Here is an 18,375-nt window from a genome sequence, read left to right on the forward strand (position 1 = left end):
CTACCAAAAACTTGTGTTGCCTTTCTGTCAATCTTCTACCATAAACCTATGCCATTCCTCCTCTGAGCTTTCCCTTTGTGCCCTCTAAAGCTCTTCATAAAACAAGGCAAAGGCCTCTACTATCTATGTAGGTTCTCATACTCTCCTTCCATTTGTAATATACACTACTTTGCAGACCACCCCAAACTACTAATCCCAAAGTGCCAGCCACATGACCAGCTTCCCAGCTTTATCTCCTTAATTGTCGATTATTGCACTCTTATGTCACAAGCCCACCCTAACCATCTCCAGTGCTCAGACCCCAATTTCTTCCCTCACCCTCTTCAACTATCTTCTCATTGTGCAGGTGAAATGCATTTAATCTCCAAATCTCACCCTTGGTGGGAACCCCATGTGCCACTGGGAACATTCATGAAGAGTGGTCTGAAATACCTCTGGCCAAATACTTCAACTCAGCAATCCTATTGAAGTGTGATCGGGGATGAAATACACAGTCTATCCTAGACATTAAGGAATTATCTGCTGAGAAGAATGAGAATGTTTGTGGTCCACATGGAATGCCCTCCATGCATCCCTTAGACCCATAGCATCCAGGAACACACTCAATTTTGTTTTCTTGTTGTCCCCTCGAAGTACCAATTTCAACCTGTCAAACTCTGATCTTCCACAGCGTTGAAATCACCTGCAAGCACTAACAATCTCTGTGGGGCCACTTACGTTAATGTCTTTACTTCAGCCAGCATATCGATGATCAATGTTGGCAGGGAGTATTGGTTAATGAAGGTATAAGATTCCTTGCCAATCCTCTCGGATAAACAAATCTGACTCCTTTCTAAGGACTCTCTTGTCGTCTGTAATGCAAGCGATCTTTTAATCGGGATGGCAACTCCTCTGAGCCTCTCGTGAATCCTGCTTATCCCATACACATGTAATGCACTATGCCCAAGAAGGCATAAGTCACCCCCATTAGATGAGTCTCTCGAATCATGCCATATCTTTGAACTTTCCTTGATATTGGGATGCTGTGAAGAGTTTGCCCACCACGGCAAATGTAAACCACCAACAACAACCTGAATCATTAAAATTCCAAACCGAGTTGCCAAATGTCTCCCTCCCAACATCCCATGCTTCCCCCAAAATAGAAGCCTCCATCATCAATTCCTCATAAAAACTCTACCAACTATACTTACATATACCCCTCCTGCATCCTCGACTCCCCTTTTAGCCAAGAGTTGCTACAGCATCCTCCCCCCTCTCTGAATGATGGCAGTGATCTTGTCCAATAGTGCGCAATTCTGGAACCAGGCTCTTGTGAAGCAACCTTCTCTTCTTTTCAAACTACTTAACAGACAATCAAAACTATATTGTAATATGTCAACCATTGGTCCTCCTCCTTCTCCTCCCAGATCCTTTAGACTCTTGTTTGTTTTTTTCACTTATAATGCGCACCAAACCCAAAGGTAGCCGGGCGCAGCGGTACAGAATATGCATGGCTTAAATTACAAGGTTACAGATTAAATGCAGAGCAAAATATATACAGGGCATAGACAGTCAATTACAGATTACGTGCAGGCAAAAAATATACAGATTACAATGGGGACAGCATATATACAGGCACTAGCATGGCGTCAAGTCCCTAGCAGAGGGGGGAAATGAAAATGTACACATGGGCAACAAATAGGCAGGTCTATAACGTATCTACACTGGTAGGTCTCGGGAGTAAAGTAATTGCTAGTGGGCTAGTCATTGGCAGACTTCAGCAGGTTGATGTAGTTGTGTCTGAATTTCAGAAAGGGCTGTTCCTCACGTAAAGGGTGAGGCAGTGAGTTCCATAATTGGGCTGCTCGGACCTGGAAGCAACCTCCCCCAGACTTAGTTAGCCTGAATCTTGGTATGATGAGGCTATTGGCATTAAAGGTTCTTGCTGGTCGGGTGGAGCTTCTCTTTTAGAATTTGCATGCGAGATAGCTCGGTGCGGCATTGTTCAGAGATTTGTGAACAAGGGATGCCACATTTAAATGGATTTTGTTTTGGGTGGACAGCCAATTGTTTTTGCACCTGATTTTGGATATGTGCGATCCTTTGGACACACCAAGAGCTGCTCGCAGGGCCTTATTTTGTAGGATTTAAATTCTTTGGATGGTAGATTTATTAGCACCAATGTAGCGGGCATTACAATAGTCGAGCCTAGATAAAATCATGGCTCTCGCTAAAATAATGCAGTTGTTATCTGAGAGAAAATGTTTGCCTGCTCTAATGAGCTTACAAGTATAAGCTGTGGCAGATGCCATAGACTTCACCTGTTTGTCGAATGAGAGGGTGGAGTCCAGATAAAAGCCAAGTGTCTTCACCTCCTTGGACACCTTGATAATATTACCATCGATCTCAAATGAGGTGTAGTCTTGGCTTAGCTTTTTGAGGTTGGAATGAGTCCCTAAAATGAGCTCGGTTTTATCATCATTCAGGCATAGAACATGGGTTTCCAATAGCAGAAATTCACAAGTTATTAGAAGAGAAGCACTCCTATCTCCCCCTTCTCAGCAACTATTCATGTAGGCAATTGCAGCAAGTAGAGATAATGCACTTCCCTTTTGGGATACCTCATACCATCCACATGTTAAATGTCAATCATTTTAATCTTCCCCTCCCCCTACGGCACTCAAGTGGGCCATCTCCTTTTCCCTCCCACCCATCTCAGTGTTCCTTCCCTACTGAGCTATGATCTGGGACTCCTGCCGTAGCTTCCTTGTTTAACTGTGTATTGTTCAATCTCTTCATCATTCCATCTGTGTCCACTACCACCATGTAATCTCTAGGGGTCTCAACAACCCCTTCCAACGATTGTCTCTCACTCCCTCCCGTGGCTGAACTTGACAATTGAGTCGTTTCTCTTTTCAAAAACTGTTTTCTTGCTCCCAAAGAATTGCTTGTCATCCATCCAGTCCCAGGTCTGCTGCAGTTCTCTAAATATCCAGAAGCGACTTCATGGATCACTCAGCCTTACTGGAAAAATGAGCATGTATTTAATATAGTTAGCTCTTAGTTGGCATTTCACTTCCTCAAAATATCTCCTCCCCTTATGCACCTAAAGCTTATAATTTGGGAAGGTTGTGATGGATGCACTCCATGCTTATCTCCTGTGGCCCATGCCGCCCACCCAGAGTATCATGTCCTGATCTCTATAATTGAATCGTTTGGCTACTATTCCTCTGGGCGAGGTGTCACCGAGAATCGTTTATGAAAGTGTAGCCTATATTGTATAAATCCAGTACAAGCACCAGTAACAGTGCCATGTAGTTGATACTAAACAAGCTTTCTTGTGTGGCATTTTATTGATTTATTGGAAAAGGAAAATGTTTGTCACGCCCGTGATAGAGAGTGTTTGCTTCTCTAATCAGAGACTGATGCTCCCACACAGAAACATGCTGTCCTGAATGGGAATGTGCAACGGGACAAGGGGCCTGGCTTGGTGAGAAAGACATCACAGAGGGGTCAGAAGCCAACCACCACTCCTCTGTTTGGGCAATGGGCCTTATTATATTTTTTTTATTAAAGGTCATGTTATTTTCTCTATACAAAGTGGTAGTGACAGAAGTCAGGCCAGAATAGGCTTCTGGGCGACAGACTTGTGTTAATTTGTAAGACATCCTGACAAGCACTCCTTTTGTTTTCTTTTTGTAGATTGGGGTCAATAGAGTAGGGACATTTAAGTTTTCGGAAGGTTCCAAATAAAGAACCCCTTTAACTGTCAGTCTCTGAATTCTGACTTGCCACAAGTAGTGTCAGAAGTGGGATTTGAACTACCTGATACAAGGTTGGGACCCACGTAAGTGAAACTCATTGCACCCACAGCACGACTACCTGACTGTGAAACTCCCTAAACCATTGGCTTCTATTTATGCATCCTGAATGAAGTCAAGATACCCAGTCAGGAAAGAAAGCCAATTCCCATGGGTTTAGCAATCTATCCTTCACAAAGTAGTTATCTGAGTCTGGCTGCAAAAACAGAACTGGCCTGGAAATACTCTATAGGAGTTGCTGCTGGTGTCAGCCCCACACTACTGGGGGAAATCCAAGCGTTTGTGCACTATGCAGGGCCACAAAAGAATATTGTAATAAAAGGAGATGGCCAATAATCCAGGCAATACTAGAAGCAGCTCTGGTTCTACCTTTACATGAAGTACAGAATCTATCTAGTGCAACCAGATACAGCCTAGACTTTGGACAAGCTGATAAAAATCTGACCCCTTCCTCCCCAGCAGACCAGCAGATGGAGACAACACCACCACCTGACCAGACCTAGTGTTTGCACAAAAACAACCAGAATCTGGCAAATGCCTTTAAGAGGGCTGTCTCAAACGGTAGGCTGTGAGCAGTGTCGACCCTTCTTCTTTACAAGAAAGGGCCCACTCTACCAAATACGTATTGAGAGAGATGGGACCCAGAGAAACCAACTGGTCACTCCTAGGAGCACTGAAGAGTGGCTGTGGAACTGGCTTATTTTCACATAATGGGCAGCCACTAGGCGGTAACAAAAACTCAAGATAAAGTCCAAGGCAAAGTTTACTGACTCAGTGTTAACGCCTATGTCAAGACCTACTTGGCCAATTGAGAAATTTGCCAGAAGACTTCCAACACACCAGTTTCCAGGGATCAGCTACACTTCCATTATTCCACTTCCCATTATTGAGATACTCTTTTCTAGGATTGCCATAGAAATAATGGGTCCCCTTGAAACATGCAAACTGGGCAATAAATACATCCTGCTGATCTTAGACTTCGCTACCCACTATGAAGAGGATTTCCCGATGAGAAGCAATACTACACAACACTAATAAAGCATCTTGTAACCTTCCTGTCCCGAGTGGGTTCTGTAAAGAAGGCATGATATCAACAGCAAGACAGACACAAGCGACCACAGTTCCAGGGTGTTTATTGAACTTAAAAAAGGGTTTGAAAAACACCTATCTAATCCAAAATCTACAGATGGGAGCAAGTTACGACCATCAAAAAATAATAACGCAGTCGTAGGAGTGTTGTGTCAAAATAAAAGGGCCGATAATAATAAACCTATTGCCAATCCTTACCTCTAAATTCAAATAGTGTGGGTAGTAATGTTATGAAAAAGAATGAAGTGCTCAAAATGATATGTCAGGATTTTTAGGCCATTGACATCCCTTCCCCACGTTTTCAGCACAGGATAAGGCGGTTCACTTGAGCGTAGCACAGTCACTGACTTCTTTACAGTTCACTCATCAGCATCAGGGCCTTCGAAGCTTAAGTATCCTTGCTTCTCAAAATTTCTTCACTCAAAGGGCCTAATGCAACCAAATTATAAACAAGGTATTTTCCCCTCTAGATTCTCACAAGTATTCACATGGGGTGATTCACTATCTATCCTGGATCCACCTCAGCCGTGCTGGGATCCTTTTAGTATGACGTTCTGCACAGGCTTCCCACTGCTGGGCTCGAGCCTGCGTTTCACCTTTCACTTTATTGTACAATGTTCTTTTTTGAGTGACTCACGGTTCACCCCAGATACTCCTCAGCCGGGCAGGGATCCCTTCAACATAATTAGTCTCCCTCAGCAGGACTCGGACCAATGTCAATTTTAAATAAAGTATCGAAGACTTTCAAATGTGCACCGGGTTTAGTTTGACTCATTGCAGGAACACTTTGATTTCACAATTCTCTTTTTTTTAACGTTTGCACCCTTTCGGTTGCATACCTAACAGACTCTAATGAGCACCCATGTGATGCCCGATCACTCTGTCTACGGTTGTTAGGGAGAATTCTCTGTTTAGGCTGAATTTCCTAACCTAGTGAGTCCCCCAGCAGCTTTGCTGGATTTTTGGGGTTTATTTTTTTCTCCTGCCAAGAGTGAGACTCTTTTTACCCTAATTCTTGGACATGATTTGAGTGTGTTCCTTTGACTCTAGATGTGTTTAATGGGCTATGGGGTCTTTTACTCCATAGGGCTACATGTGTTTTTATGATGTGTGTTACACAGCACCCTCAGTGCAGTAACACAGGGGTGTCATAGTGACCCCCCAGTATAGACTCCATACCTTGGGACTGACTACTGTCTCCCAGGGCATGTAAAGTCACCATTGACTTTACTAGTCTTGAATTCTGAACAGAACCAGTACAAACCATCATATTGTGGACGTACTGGCTGGGGCAATTCGATTGCCCTGGGGTCTGTTAGTCGAGGGGGCACGTCTCCGCCCCCCCTGATCGAGTTTTGGCTGGTGGCAGTGGATACTACTTTTTATATTCAACCGCGAATATTTTTCTATGGGATTTTCCCATTGTTCGAGGCTACTATCTTTATTTATTTAATTACGATAGCCTTGAACATGCCGCCGGTTTATTTATTTGTTATTAATTCTCCGGTTCGTATTTTTTGCCAAAACTCTGTTCTAAAATGGCTTTTGTGTTCTCTTCTGTGACTCCAACCCAAGTCGAGCCCTTTGTTCCACTTTTTTGGCGGGCTTCTCCACAGAAGCCCTCCAAAGTGGTGCCACTCTGTCTGGGGTACTTAGGAGGGGTGGAGGGGGATTTAGGCACCCTGGACTGAGTTGCCTAGGCAACTCAAGTCACACTCTGTCCTGATTGGCCCAAGTGGTGAGCCGGCCGGCTCACCACTTAGCATGTTGAGTGACAGCTAGGCTGAGTGAATGGGGGTTTTCTGCATAAAAGCAGGGCTTTGGGGACTGGAACTTCAGAAGTCGCCACAGGACCTAAAAATCTGACGAGGGAGAAGCTGAGCCGACCTGCTACGACGACACCACCGGTGGAGCCCTGCTGAACTGTCTCACCACTTTTCCCAACGACAGAGGAGATCTCCCACCGGAGAGTCTTTTTCCTTTGACCGGTGGGGATAACCAGTTTCACCGTCTTTTCACCTTCCCGATGCATCTCGTGGCCGCCTTGCCTGTGCCAAGCACCCCGGCAACCGGAATACCACGTTTTACCACGACCGCGAAATAAAGGGTAATACCTTTAACCGGAAAACTCTGCGGCTGGTTTCTTCTCTGGCAGTGCAACGACCTTCATCTTTCCTCCAAGTCGAGATCTTCTCTTCCTCTGGACGACGCCGAGACTTGCACCCGCTGCCAGGAACAACTGCCACTTCTGGAGGATCCTTCCCACTTAAGGTACCGTGTTCCGCCTGGCTTCCCTTGCCACCGACTGAACGGGGTAGATTTAGCCCCCGGCTTTCGAACCTGGGTTAGCCTGGGACACCCTGGCTAAACTTTTCTGAGCCTCTCTAAACTCTTTTCGAACTCTCTGCAAGACTTCGAAAGCCTAGTGTAACTGTGTGATCTTGGGCGCATTTGTGCTCTGCTCTCTCTAAGAGTGGGCCAAGCCTATGGACTTTGGCTCACCAGTGACATTTGCTCTTCTGCCTAAAAGTGTTCCTAAATCTTAGAGTGGTGTATCTTCACATATTCTGTCTTTTTCCCTCCCCTTTTCATGAACTTATTGGAGTGCCATCTATAGTTAAGAGCTCACCTCTGTCTGGAAATAAGTGGTGTTAACTAAGACTTGTCTGATAAGGAATAAGGGTTGTATATATCATAATAGTAACTGTGTTTAGAGTGTTTTACAATAAGAGTGCTGGAGTGTTTCAAACAGTGTGTTTTTAAATAAATAATTATATACTTTGATACCAAAGCTCTGGTCAGTGTTTGCTTGTGCTATTGTGTCTGAGTGCCTATTGTGTATACTTTGCATTCTGCCTAATTCTTCTTGAGAGAAGTCTGACTGCTCAGCCACAGCTACCAGGTAAATCTGGGTGGTACAGACTGCTACCAAGTGGGTTTACTGCTAACACCTGTAGTCCTAAATCTTTTGCAGTGTTCCCAAAGGGAACTGCACAGGTTTCTGCCTAACAACGGTATTGGTTCTAAACTTCAAAGTTCATTCACTCATCTGCTATCTTAATAATCTTCTTTATACAATGTTGCCACTTGCAACCTTGGTTTCCACACAGACCGGTTCGGTATCAGTCGCCCCAGCTCACCGGCTGTGCTGATTTCAATGGTGCTGCTTTATTGTAGGAGCCAATGACTGTACCACGGTGGCAAACACCTCTCCAAGCCTTGACAATCGACGCAGGAGAGCCCTGGGTACCTCTGACACACAATCCAGGATTCTTCAGCTTTAATTCCAGGTTTTACGCTTCCTTTTTTCAGTGTCATGACAGATCTGTGAAAAGGTCAAGGGTACTTCCCTGCTTGGAATCCTCTTCGGTCTTGCCGTCTTCCGCCTTGTATTAAACCGCAATCTTGGAACTGCTGCTTCCTTGTGTGCTTTGCCTGGTTCAGAGTGTGCTTTCGTGCTCCGCCTTTTATCCATGTGGGGAAGTGTGATGGAATTCAGGTGTGTGAAATTATCAGTATTTGCCTGACCATTATAGTGGGACATTTAAGGTATACGGCTCAGAGTTTAGTCCATTTGCGCTCACAGTGAGTTGGCTGTGAGAAAGTGTTTGTGTTGGGAAAAAGGTGTTACAAGGAAGGGGATACTGCGTGTCGCCATCTGGTGTCCCACTCTCCGAAGACTCCTCACCCAGGTGATCCTCCCACACTGGTCCACCCCCAGGAACTGTATCCAAAAGCGATGGCTGTGTCCTGGCTACCTGGATGACAGATCCCTGGGGACTAGTGGGTGCCACACCTTCAGGTTTCTTTCAGTTCCAAAAAGAGACCAAGGCACAACCTTCATGTCTTGCCTTGTGCAGGAAGTGAGGTAAATACTCAATATCAAAACCCTGTGAACCCCTGTCTATCGCCGTCAGACAGATGGCTTGGTAGAACACTTTCATCAGACCCTGACGTGTATATTGAGAACATTGGTAGAGACAGACGGGAAGAATTGGGATCTGATGATTCCTTGGGGCCTTTTTGCAGTCGGAAAAACACTACAATCCTCCTTGGGATACTCCCTGTTTCAGCTCTTGGATGGCAGAGAACCCCAGAGATGTACTGGGCATGTTAAAGGAAACTTAGAAAGAAGGCGAAAAGGCACAGTTACCTCTTCAAAGCTCAAAACCACCAGAAATTAACTTAAGATCTACAGGCAGCGGCTAGGTCTTTTTTGGTAGGTGACCAGGTGTTAGTTTTATTACCTACCTCTGAAAATAAGATGATCTTATCAATTCCCCAATAGGGGGGCACGGAATGCGCTTCTAAGAATAAGGCTGAACTTGGTGGCCACAAATGAAATTCGAAAGATCCGAGGTTTATCCGACACAAGCACTTGTCGCTTATGCAAGAACAACACCGAATCCATCAGACACTTGCTTTTAACATGCCCGAAAAACCAGATCCTCAGAGGGGCCTACTTGAACCATCTAATCGGGGACGATAGAGGGTGGGACGAGGTCACCTGGTGGAACAGACTGATCAGCGGAGACCGAATTACTTGGCTCTTGGCAACCGTAAAAATATTGGAGCACACGATGAAAATGACAACTGTTACAGGGTCCCACCCTGGTTAGTTACCGCGAAACTTACTTCTACAGCTCTTCTTTTGTAAAATTCTCTTGAATATACACAAATAAAACAAAAAACAAAAAACAAAAAAAAATAAGATGATCTTGAGGTGGTATGGGCCATATAAAATCCTTGAGTGTAAGGGTCCACTTAACTTCTTAGCCCTCCAACCTGATAGGAGACAAACAACTTAAATCTAACATATAAACCTGCTACAGATTTGAAGAACAGACCCCGTTGAAGAAAGCACAGTCCCCATGTCAACCCTCTTGGCGGGGGATGAAAATAAATCTAGCCTGATCCCCGAGAACCTTAGTGAGAGACAACGGGCATACCTCTGGGATTTGCTGGTGGAATTCTTTGAAATCCCATCTGAAGAACCAGGGAGAGATAAATATTTCTTCCACTACATCAGAACACCTCCTAGGCAGTTAGTCAACTTGAAGTCTTTAACAATCCCTGCAATTTGGAGGAAAATCAATAACAAAGATGTTGAAACTTGTTGTAATAGACCCCTCTGTCCTCATCACCAAACTGGACTATTCTTGGTGATTCTGCATCTACTTCCGAAGAATGAATTCAATCTTAGTCTTTGATAACTACCCGATGCCCAGAATAAAAAAATTAATCAAGAGACTGGGGAATACTAAGTTCATTACCACTTTGGACTTAACCAAGGGTTTTTGGCAAGATCCTTTGAACCTCTCAGATAAAGAGAAACTGCCTTTAGTACACCCCAGGATGTATTCCAATTCACCCTCCTCCCATTCAGCCTACACAGAGCACGGGCTACCTTATAAAGAATTATGGATACAATCCTTTGGCCCCATGCCATTTAGTTGATATAGTGATCCATAGTAGTACTTGGGAAGAACATCTCTGCCATCTCTAAAAGATCACGTGAGCCTTTAGAAGAGCGAGACTGAGCCAATCCAAGGAAATGTCATCTATCCCAAAATGCAGTGAAATAGCGAGGCTATTTTGTGGGCAATGGTCTTATCCAACCCCAGATGAGAAAGTGAAGGCGGAGGCATTAACATCTCCAAGTAAGACCAAACGAGAATTCTGAGCCTTCCTAGAACTACCGGGCTATTAACATTGGATCATTCCAAATTTGCCAAGCATTGCAGTCAATCTTACAGACAAGCTTAAGAAAGCATAACCAAAAAACTTGTCTGGACCGGCAAAATCCAACACAGCTTCAAGGAGCTGAAAAAAACCCATTGTAATTTACTCATCCTCAAGAAGCCGATTTTAATAGGGAATTCATCTTGTAGATGGATGCGTCCAATGTAGGCCTAGGAGACGTCCTATCACAGTTGCATGATGGCCAAGATCACCCGCTCATACACAGCAGCAGAAAATTGTTCTCTATGGAACAAAGTTATGCAACTGTGGAATTGGAGGGTCTGGCAATGAAATGGACCATCAGCAGTTCAGAATACTATTTGACGGGGCAGAAATTCGGACTCATTATTGACAATTCACCGTTAAATTGGATGTACCTAAGAAAAGACACCATCACCAGGCTAATGAGGTGGTTTTTAGATCTACAACCATTTTGCTATACTGCAGAACATAGAAAGGGGAAGAAAACGTAGATTTCGCACTTCGCTATACCTAAAGAGAACTAGTGGAGGGCCTAAAGCCAATGTTGGGGTATGTGACAAATCCAGAGAATTCGGCCCCTCTCTTCAAAGGGGTTACACCCACTTTGGGACTATGGAGGTGAGCCTGCTAAGCTTAATACCTCCTAGGGCACAGGGCAAGCAGGCCCCACTGGGTGTGACTCTTCAACCCCTTAGAGGACAGGCAATCTCTAGCTAGGGATTTATGTTATTGTTATCCTCCCTTATCACCAGAAACTAGCACCTTTATTGGTTAAATGAGAGTTAACACCTGTGATGATTGGCAACTGTATACAGCAATAGCTGGTGTGTGTTCAGACCCCTTTCAGACACCATCTCTACTAGAAAAAAAGAGGCCGGAGGATTGAGCCCCGGTGTCAATGGGAAGATGAAGCTCTAATCCGCTGGTGGAGAGAGAGAGCCGGCTGGGAGGCATGGCAACAGAGGAGAAGCACTTGCCCAACGTGCAGCATGGAAGCCCGCAGAATGCACAGCAGCTTGGAGAGGTCAGGTCAGGTCCCGAAGAGCTGTGAGCAGAAGAGAATGCCCTTGCAGGTCCAAAACACAGTGACAGGAAGAGACACATGCGAGCCACGCAGAACATTAGCGCGAAGGGAGCCAAGGCTCCAGTCCACACGGATCCCAAGGAAGGAAGCAAGGGCGAGATGCTGCATCGCCCTACCTAAATGCCCACCGGAAGAGCATCACTCAGAAACAGAAGATATGCTAGTGATCCAGGTAAACGGGTGGAGGGCAGAAGGGCACCACAAAACTCTGAAGGTGGGGTGAAAGCAATCAGGCCCCAAGGTGCGATGCGAGACAATTCCCAAGGCATGCTGAAAGCGACCAGACCCCAAGATGGGGTGGAGGAAAGCTGACCCCAACGCTGGGTCAAAGCAACCAGACACTGAGGACGGGTGAGAAACAGACACAAGTCTGTCTCTATCAAGCAAGTGGAAAGTCTGCCAAGCAATGTGCAAATGCAGACTGTTGTCTTCATACCCAAAACTTTGTAAATGGTGGGCATTCAATCTTATTACAGAAACGCTCATCCAATTAGAAGTAGACGTTCAAATTTGATCAGATCCACAAAATGCAGGTATAAATGTCAGCAGTCAAAGTCAAACAGATATTTGTACCCAATACATGGGCAACAAGCAGACCATTTTTGTTTTTGTATGAAAACTATGTAAAAAAATGACTTACTTCAGAATAAACTTAAAAAGGACTTACTTCAGAGTAAACTCTTGACTTAGAAATGCAAAAATGCAATATTTAGTTCAACGCTTATTTCTAGGAAATGCGAGAAAAATAATGTTGCATGGAGTGCAGAGATGCCAATCCACCAAAAAGCCAGGAATATTGGAAGTGACATCACATGCACAATGGCATAGTGACAAGTGACATCACATGACCTTTGTCCCTGATATTATAAGAAGTGGTGAAACTGATATGACAAAATATAGAATACTTGTAAGAATATTAAAGCAACAAATAGTTACTAAAACAGGCAAAAGACTTTTTAGGTACCAACTGGGGAGCTCCCCTGATATGTCATGGGGCAGCCAGGACAGGCCACGGGTAATAAACATAGGCCTATGGCAATGTTTTCATATACCAGTGGAGCCTTACATGAAAAGCTAATGCCATTGTATTCCACTTATAGCCTCACATGCAAGGCATAGTCACTATATTTTAAATATAGTCACACATGACCAGAGGAGGGCAGAATAAGCAATGGTAGTCTCCTATATGTGTGAACATGTGCAGGGACATTGGTAGGCACTATTCCTACCCCTGTAGGCCCCTTTTTCTTATTGATCAGAACCACAATTCACAGAATGCACCAGAAGAATGGCATCAAGACCAGAAACGGAATGGACTAGGATTTTGCCTGTCTAAAATGAATGAAACACCCAACAGCCAATATCCAATCTACCAACCCCAGACAGACGACCCCAGAGAAATGGTCGGACAACAGAAAACAGATAGAGTGAAAAGAGAATGCAGGGGAGCAGCGAAGACACAAAATCCTCTGCAAACCCAGTCAGAAACAAAACTCAACAGCACACAAGGAGGACTACAGGGAAAACTAGCAGCCAGAGCACATGGCTGTCACCATACAAGTGAAGAGGCAGTCCCAAACCCCAGGGGAATAGCTTCGCCAGAGATTGGCCATGGGGAGCATGTGACATGGAGGGCCAATAGAAGCAAGGATGAACTTCACAACAGGGTAGGCGGGCTGATAAAAAGCCAGCAGGGGCAGAGGAGGGTGAAAGGTGTTTGGGTGAGGTCATTAATAGCAGAGGTGGACCAAGAGAACAGTAAGAAGGGGGTGGCAGGTGGAGAGGTATTCGGAGGGTCGGAGAAGGGTGAGAGTTATGGGTCTCTGGGAAGGGTGACCTTGTTGTGTATGAGAGGGCAGTACCAATTAGGTTGTATATGTGAGTGGGAGACTGAAATGACAGCTGTGAGTAGAAAGGGGGAGTTTGTGAGCGACCCTATCCGTGCGGTGCACACGTGTGGGTGAGAGGGAAGCGAGAGACTGGAGGGTAAGAAGAATAGAGGCTAGTGTAATGGTGGGAGCGAGGAGAGGATATAAAGGAGAAAGAGGGACGAGGAGAGGAGAGAGCCTGGTAGAACCGCAGGAAGAAAGAGAGCGAGCGCAAGAGGAAGTAGAAACCCAGGAAGAAATTCAGGAAGAAAGAGAGAGAGCAGGAGTAAGGAGAAAACAGATGAGAACCCCAGGGGAGGGCACGGGGGCAGAGAGAGAGAGAGAGAGAGAGAGAGAGAGAGAGAGAGAGAGAGAGAGAGAGAGAGAGAGAGAGAGAGAGAGAGAGAGAGAGAGAGAGAGAGAGAGAGAGAGAGAGAGAGAGAGAGAGAGAGAGAGAGAGAGAGAGAGAGAGAGAGAGAGAGAGAAAACAATACAGAAGGGGAACAAATGAAAGTGAGAGGGAGGTTACAATCCTCCAACTACTCACTCCATTTGTTAGCAGTGGAAAGCGAAGAGGAAAACACAGGAGCCTTAATCTACTAATTCTGCAACTACCCCTGTAATAATGACTGATAAAGTACCAGCTGACGTATCTCAAACAAGTCTGGTCTCCCGTGTATACCACACTCGTTCACACCTCTACTACCCATTTTCTTTCAGATCCGCTGGAGTACACAGAGGCCATGCAAATGACAGTCGTGCATGGTACAAATCCTAATAGAATAACATAACATTTGGGGTCAAATAACAAGAATGGAGCAATTAAAGGGTATCTGATACATTGACCATGTACCGCTGAGCCACTAAGACCCTTTGCTTCCCATGATAGGTGGCCTCAGTCTTTTTCCTACTAGTCAAGCGCCATGAAGCCTCGGGTGATAGAGCTTATGTAATGTCATGCCCATCTGAGGTTTACCTTGGCCAACACTGGTTCTGCTTTCCACTTCTCCTTCTGCACCAATATCATCCATTATCGTCAATACTGACTGAGCACTGAGAAAGGGCGATCCTGTTGTACAAAATAAAAATTGTTCAATTTTTAAAAATAATAATATGCTATTTGCAATAGAAATGAAAGCACGGCTTGTCAAAAGCGATCCAACATACCAATGTGCACACAGAGGCCTGAGGGAGAGTTGTGTGTTACAAGAACTAAACTAAACAATGTTGGTGGTTTATGTTTCACAGGGTTTTTCAGGTACAGATTTCTGAAGATTTCTTTGCCCATCTATTTACAAATAAATATGGACATCTAAAACAGAGGCCCTCATTACAGGTGTGGTAGTTTATTGGTACAGATTACTGTTGGTGATAATCTGAGGGGCTCTGCCCCACAAGCATACTGACGTATGGCAGGAAACAATGCAGATTTACTGAAATACCATTGAAGGTATTTAAGTAAAGCTGCAAGCACTATTTTAATATTGTTTTTCTCCATCCCCAACTTGAGGATAGAAATTGATTATGTACACTAAGAGATGATGCCACGACTGCAAAATGTTATAATGCAGAGGATGGTCATGGTATAGCCTCTCAACATTACATTGCAAAGGGTGTGAGAAGATGCTTATCAGAGATGCACACTTTTTCACCTCCTTTGATGATCCCCATGTAGTAATTGTTCTCCTGTAGTGCAGGGAAATTATATGATCTCGCCTTTACTACAGGAAACATAACTTAATAACCTTCAGGGGACCCTCTATAATTTTTGACTTTACCTCATGGGTAAAGGTATACATTTGAGCTTTTTCCAGCGGTATGCCACCTATAATTAGGCAGTAATTAACGCTGGCTGTATTCCCTTGGAATAATCGCTGATGGTGAATACCTCCAATCCTTTACTGTGTTGAGTGTTAATACCACTACACCTCTGACAAGGCCTAGAATGGGTAAAAAGTCCAACCAAATATTCCTTAGGAATGTACATGAGAAATGGGAAAATGCACAGTGTAAGATCACGCCTTCTATACATCGATCAAGACATGCATTTATTTCTAATTTAGATCAGGTCAGAAATAAAGAGAAGTGTTAAATATTTTCACCAATATACTGCATGTGACAGGAAATAATAGGTTACGTGCCTGTGGTGCAATGAATACTTTCTCTTCTCTCATAGTCCTGGTGGAATATAGGATAATCCTCCTCCTCTTCTTTGACGTTGAGTGTTATAATTTTCATGTGGGTATCATGTCCTGAAATGATAGAAACAACTTGGTAGGAGAAACTGTAGATAATATAATACAGTGGAGATCAATCCTTGATCATCAAAAATGACAATAGAAATGAGGATTCATGGACGCAAGAGATGAGGTTCAGGGTGTCCATAATCTTAAAGGTCCCCAAACAATTGCGTCCATCTCTAACTTTCATGAAAATTAGAGGTAATTCTTACCGATCATATGTGTCCATTTTTTTCTGTGCCACTTGGTAATCTCATTGATGCCCACTTTCTAAGTCATAGACCAAGAAGAAGAACAATCATCTTACTCTTCAAGGAAGCTTTCACAGATCGTTATCAAAGTGAGAGCTTGGGAGGCTGTTTCCAAAGGAACAATAACTTCATGAAAGTGTTGAGTATGTGAAAGAGGCAATAATGATTCCCTTGTGGACTGTGCGACGTTTCCTTGGATGTCGTTCCTTTTCCCCAAGGGGTAAGACCCCTCACATGGGGCCAAGGTGGTTCGGCCACAGTCCAATAGTCCTCCTCGGGGTGGTGCATCGTGGGAGGATCACATGGGAGGGGAACCCCTTATGAGATTAGGGACAGCATGTCAGGGAGAATGCAGTATCCATCCACCCCCTTACAACCACCCTCACTCTCATACTCTAGACAGGATAACTTAGTCTCACAAGTTTCCATCTATACGTGTATGGTAGACCATTCCTTCTCTGTACCTTGTACTGAGACAAGGAAGAGTAAGGACTACCCATGTGCATCCTATCTTAGAACTGGGACAAGGAAGAACATCAATTACCCTGTGGAAAACAATCACAGTATGACTGAGACAAAGAAGAAGCACAGAGTGCTGAAGAGCACCTCATGGAACCAACAAGCGCAGACTAGTCAATATGAGCGCTATAAAAAGGGAAGAAGGACCAAACATGCCTTCGAGTCCTGCCAGGAGGACCTGCGAGAGGCTGAACAAGATGCAAAGGGGAAGCAGAGACCATGATGCTGAGCCGGGAGCAGGACGCTCTGTAGATGACCTAGAGTGAAGAAAAGGCCACTTACCAAGCCAGCTCAGGACAGTACCCGGAGTCGTTGAAGCAGGAGAAGGGCGTGGAGCAGGAACTGTGCCAGCCAGAGGAACTGGGAACTTGCGGAGCCGCCGCACACAACAAACTGTTCGAGAAGGCTGGAAAGAGCCCCTGCTCAACCGCAGAGACCTTGGAGAGGTAGAGACCCATGCAGACCAAGTGAAAAGGTACGCCGGTAACCGAATGAGCGAAGGGGAGCCAAGAAGGAGGTGGCAAGCAGAACTTAAAGAAAACAAAGAAAGAATGGTCTGGCACCCGGAGAGCCGTAGAAGTCACAAATCACAGACAGAGGTGAGAAATGGCCTCTGGCACTATAGTGAAGCAGGTCTATCCTACAAGCAGTAGGAGCAGAAAAGAAACCACAGAAATACCAGGCAGGATAGTGAACCATGTAGTCCAAGTAGTAAGACAAGCTCCATCCCTCTTCTTCGTTGCAGTACCTGGTGAAGAATAGAACCAGGTCTGTCAGCTGGTCCCTGGGGCCCCCGCCTAAAGAAAACTGAGAAGAACATCCGGTGAAAGGGAATCCGTTCCTCCTGGCACTGAGAAGCAGAGGAACCAGGGGAGGGAGTTATCCCCTCTAGTCTTATTGGACGCTAGGAAGAAAGCCAGGGGAAAGGGAGGCATTTCGTCTTGGCATTGAAAAAAAGAAGTTATCAGGGGAGCGAGTAATCCCCTCTGGTGTTATCGGACACTGTGAAGAAAGCCAGAGGAAAAGGAGTCATTTCCTCCTGGCGCTAAGAAGCAGAGGAAACAGGGGAGGGAGTCATCCCCTCTGGTGTTGCTGGACTCTAAGAATAAGCCTGGGGAAGGGAGTCATTCCTGCTGGGACTGTGGGACACAGACCATGCAAGGAAGATATTCCTCTTGATATTGGAAACCGTTAGACAAACTAGGCGAAAGGAGATGTCCCACCTGGTACATGTTGAAGAAACCTTTTGAATTCTCTATCCAGAAGAAGGGAGTCATTCTTCTGGACACAACAGAGTCTTTTTCCTTAGTTGTTTAGAAGTGTAAGGGAAGGAAATAGGATTTAACACAACGGTGGACACTTATGATTTTTGGACATTCTGACAATCTCCTTAGTTTTATATTTGAAGCAGGGACACCCCACTTAACATTAGGGATAGGCAGGTTTTTTGTTTCTCTTAAAACAAATAAATGTTTATAGCAACCACTATGCCGCCTTTGTGTCGGTCTCGTACTTCTGCATCCTTACAACTGCTACTCAAATGATGAAAGTTGTTGTAACGGGGGGAGAAAGGGATCCATCTGTGCACAAGTACCTTATCTGGCCATTTATTTGTTGCCAATCAAATGTTCATTAAACAATAGAAGGAGCTAACGTTCCAATTTAGGAATCAATATCAATAACGCCAAACACATTTATTTCTGGTACAAATGGAAGGCGAGTAAATCTAGTTGAAAGGCAGGGTAGTACAGACTGGCCGCAAGGCATTCCATGGGATGTTGCATCCAACATTCTGTTGTC

At 44.7% G+C, this 18,375-nt stretch overlaps 1 protein-coding gene across 2 annotated transcripts in view; it reads right to left on the reverse strand.

The window, feature by feature from the left end:
* Positions 1–18,375, reverse strand: part of LOC138510524 (zinc finger protein 765-like) — a 294,020-nt gene that overhangs the window by 106,583 nt on the left and 169,062 nt on the right. For both annotated transcript variants that reach the window (XM_069626240.1, XM_069626239.1), the window contains exons 5-6: positions 15,707–15,817; positions 14,542–14,634 (exon numbers count right to left, since the gene is read on the reverse strand). In XM_069626240.1, the coding sequence (XP_069482341.1) occupies positions 14,542–14,634; positions 15,707–15,817 (204 nt within the window). The remainder of the gene's footprint in view (positions 1–14,541; positions 14,635–15,706; positions 15,818–18,375) is intronic.

The sequence above is a fragment of the Ambystoma mexicanum genome, chromosome 6p (genome assembly GCF_040938575.1).
Source record: "Ambystoma mexicanum isolate Mex_15411 chromosome 6p, UKY_AmexF1_1, whole genome shotgun sequence".
NCBI lineage: Eukaryota > Metazoa > Chordata > Amphibia > Caudata > Ambystomatidae > Ambystoma > Ambystoma mexicanum.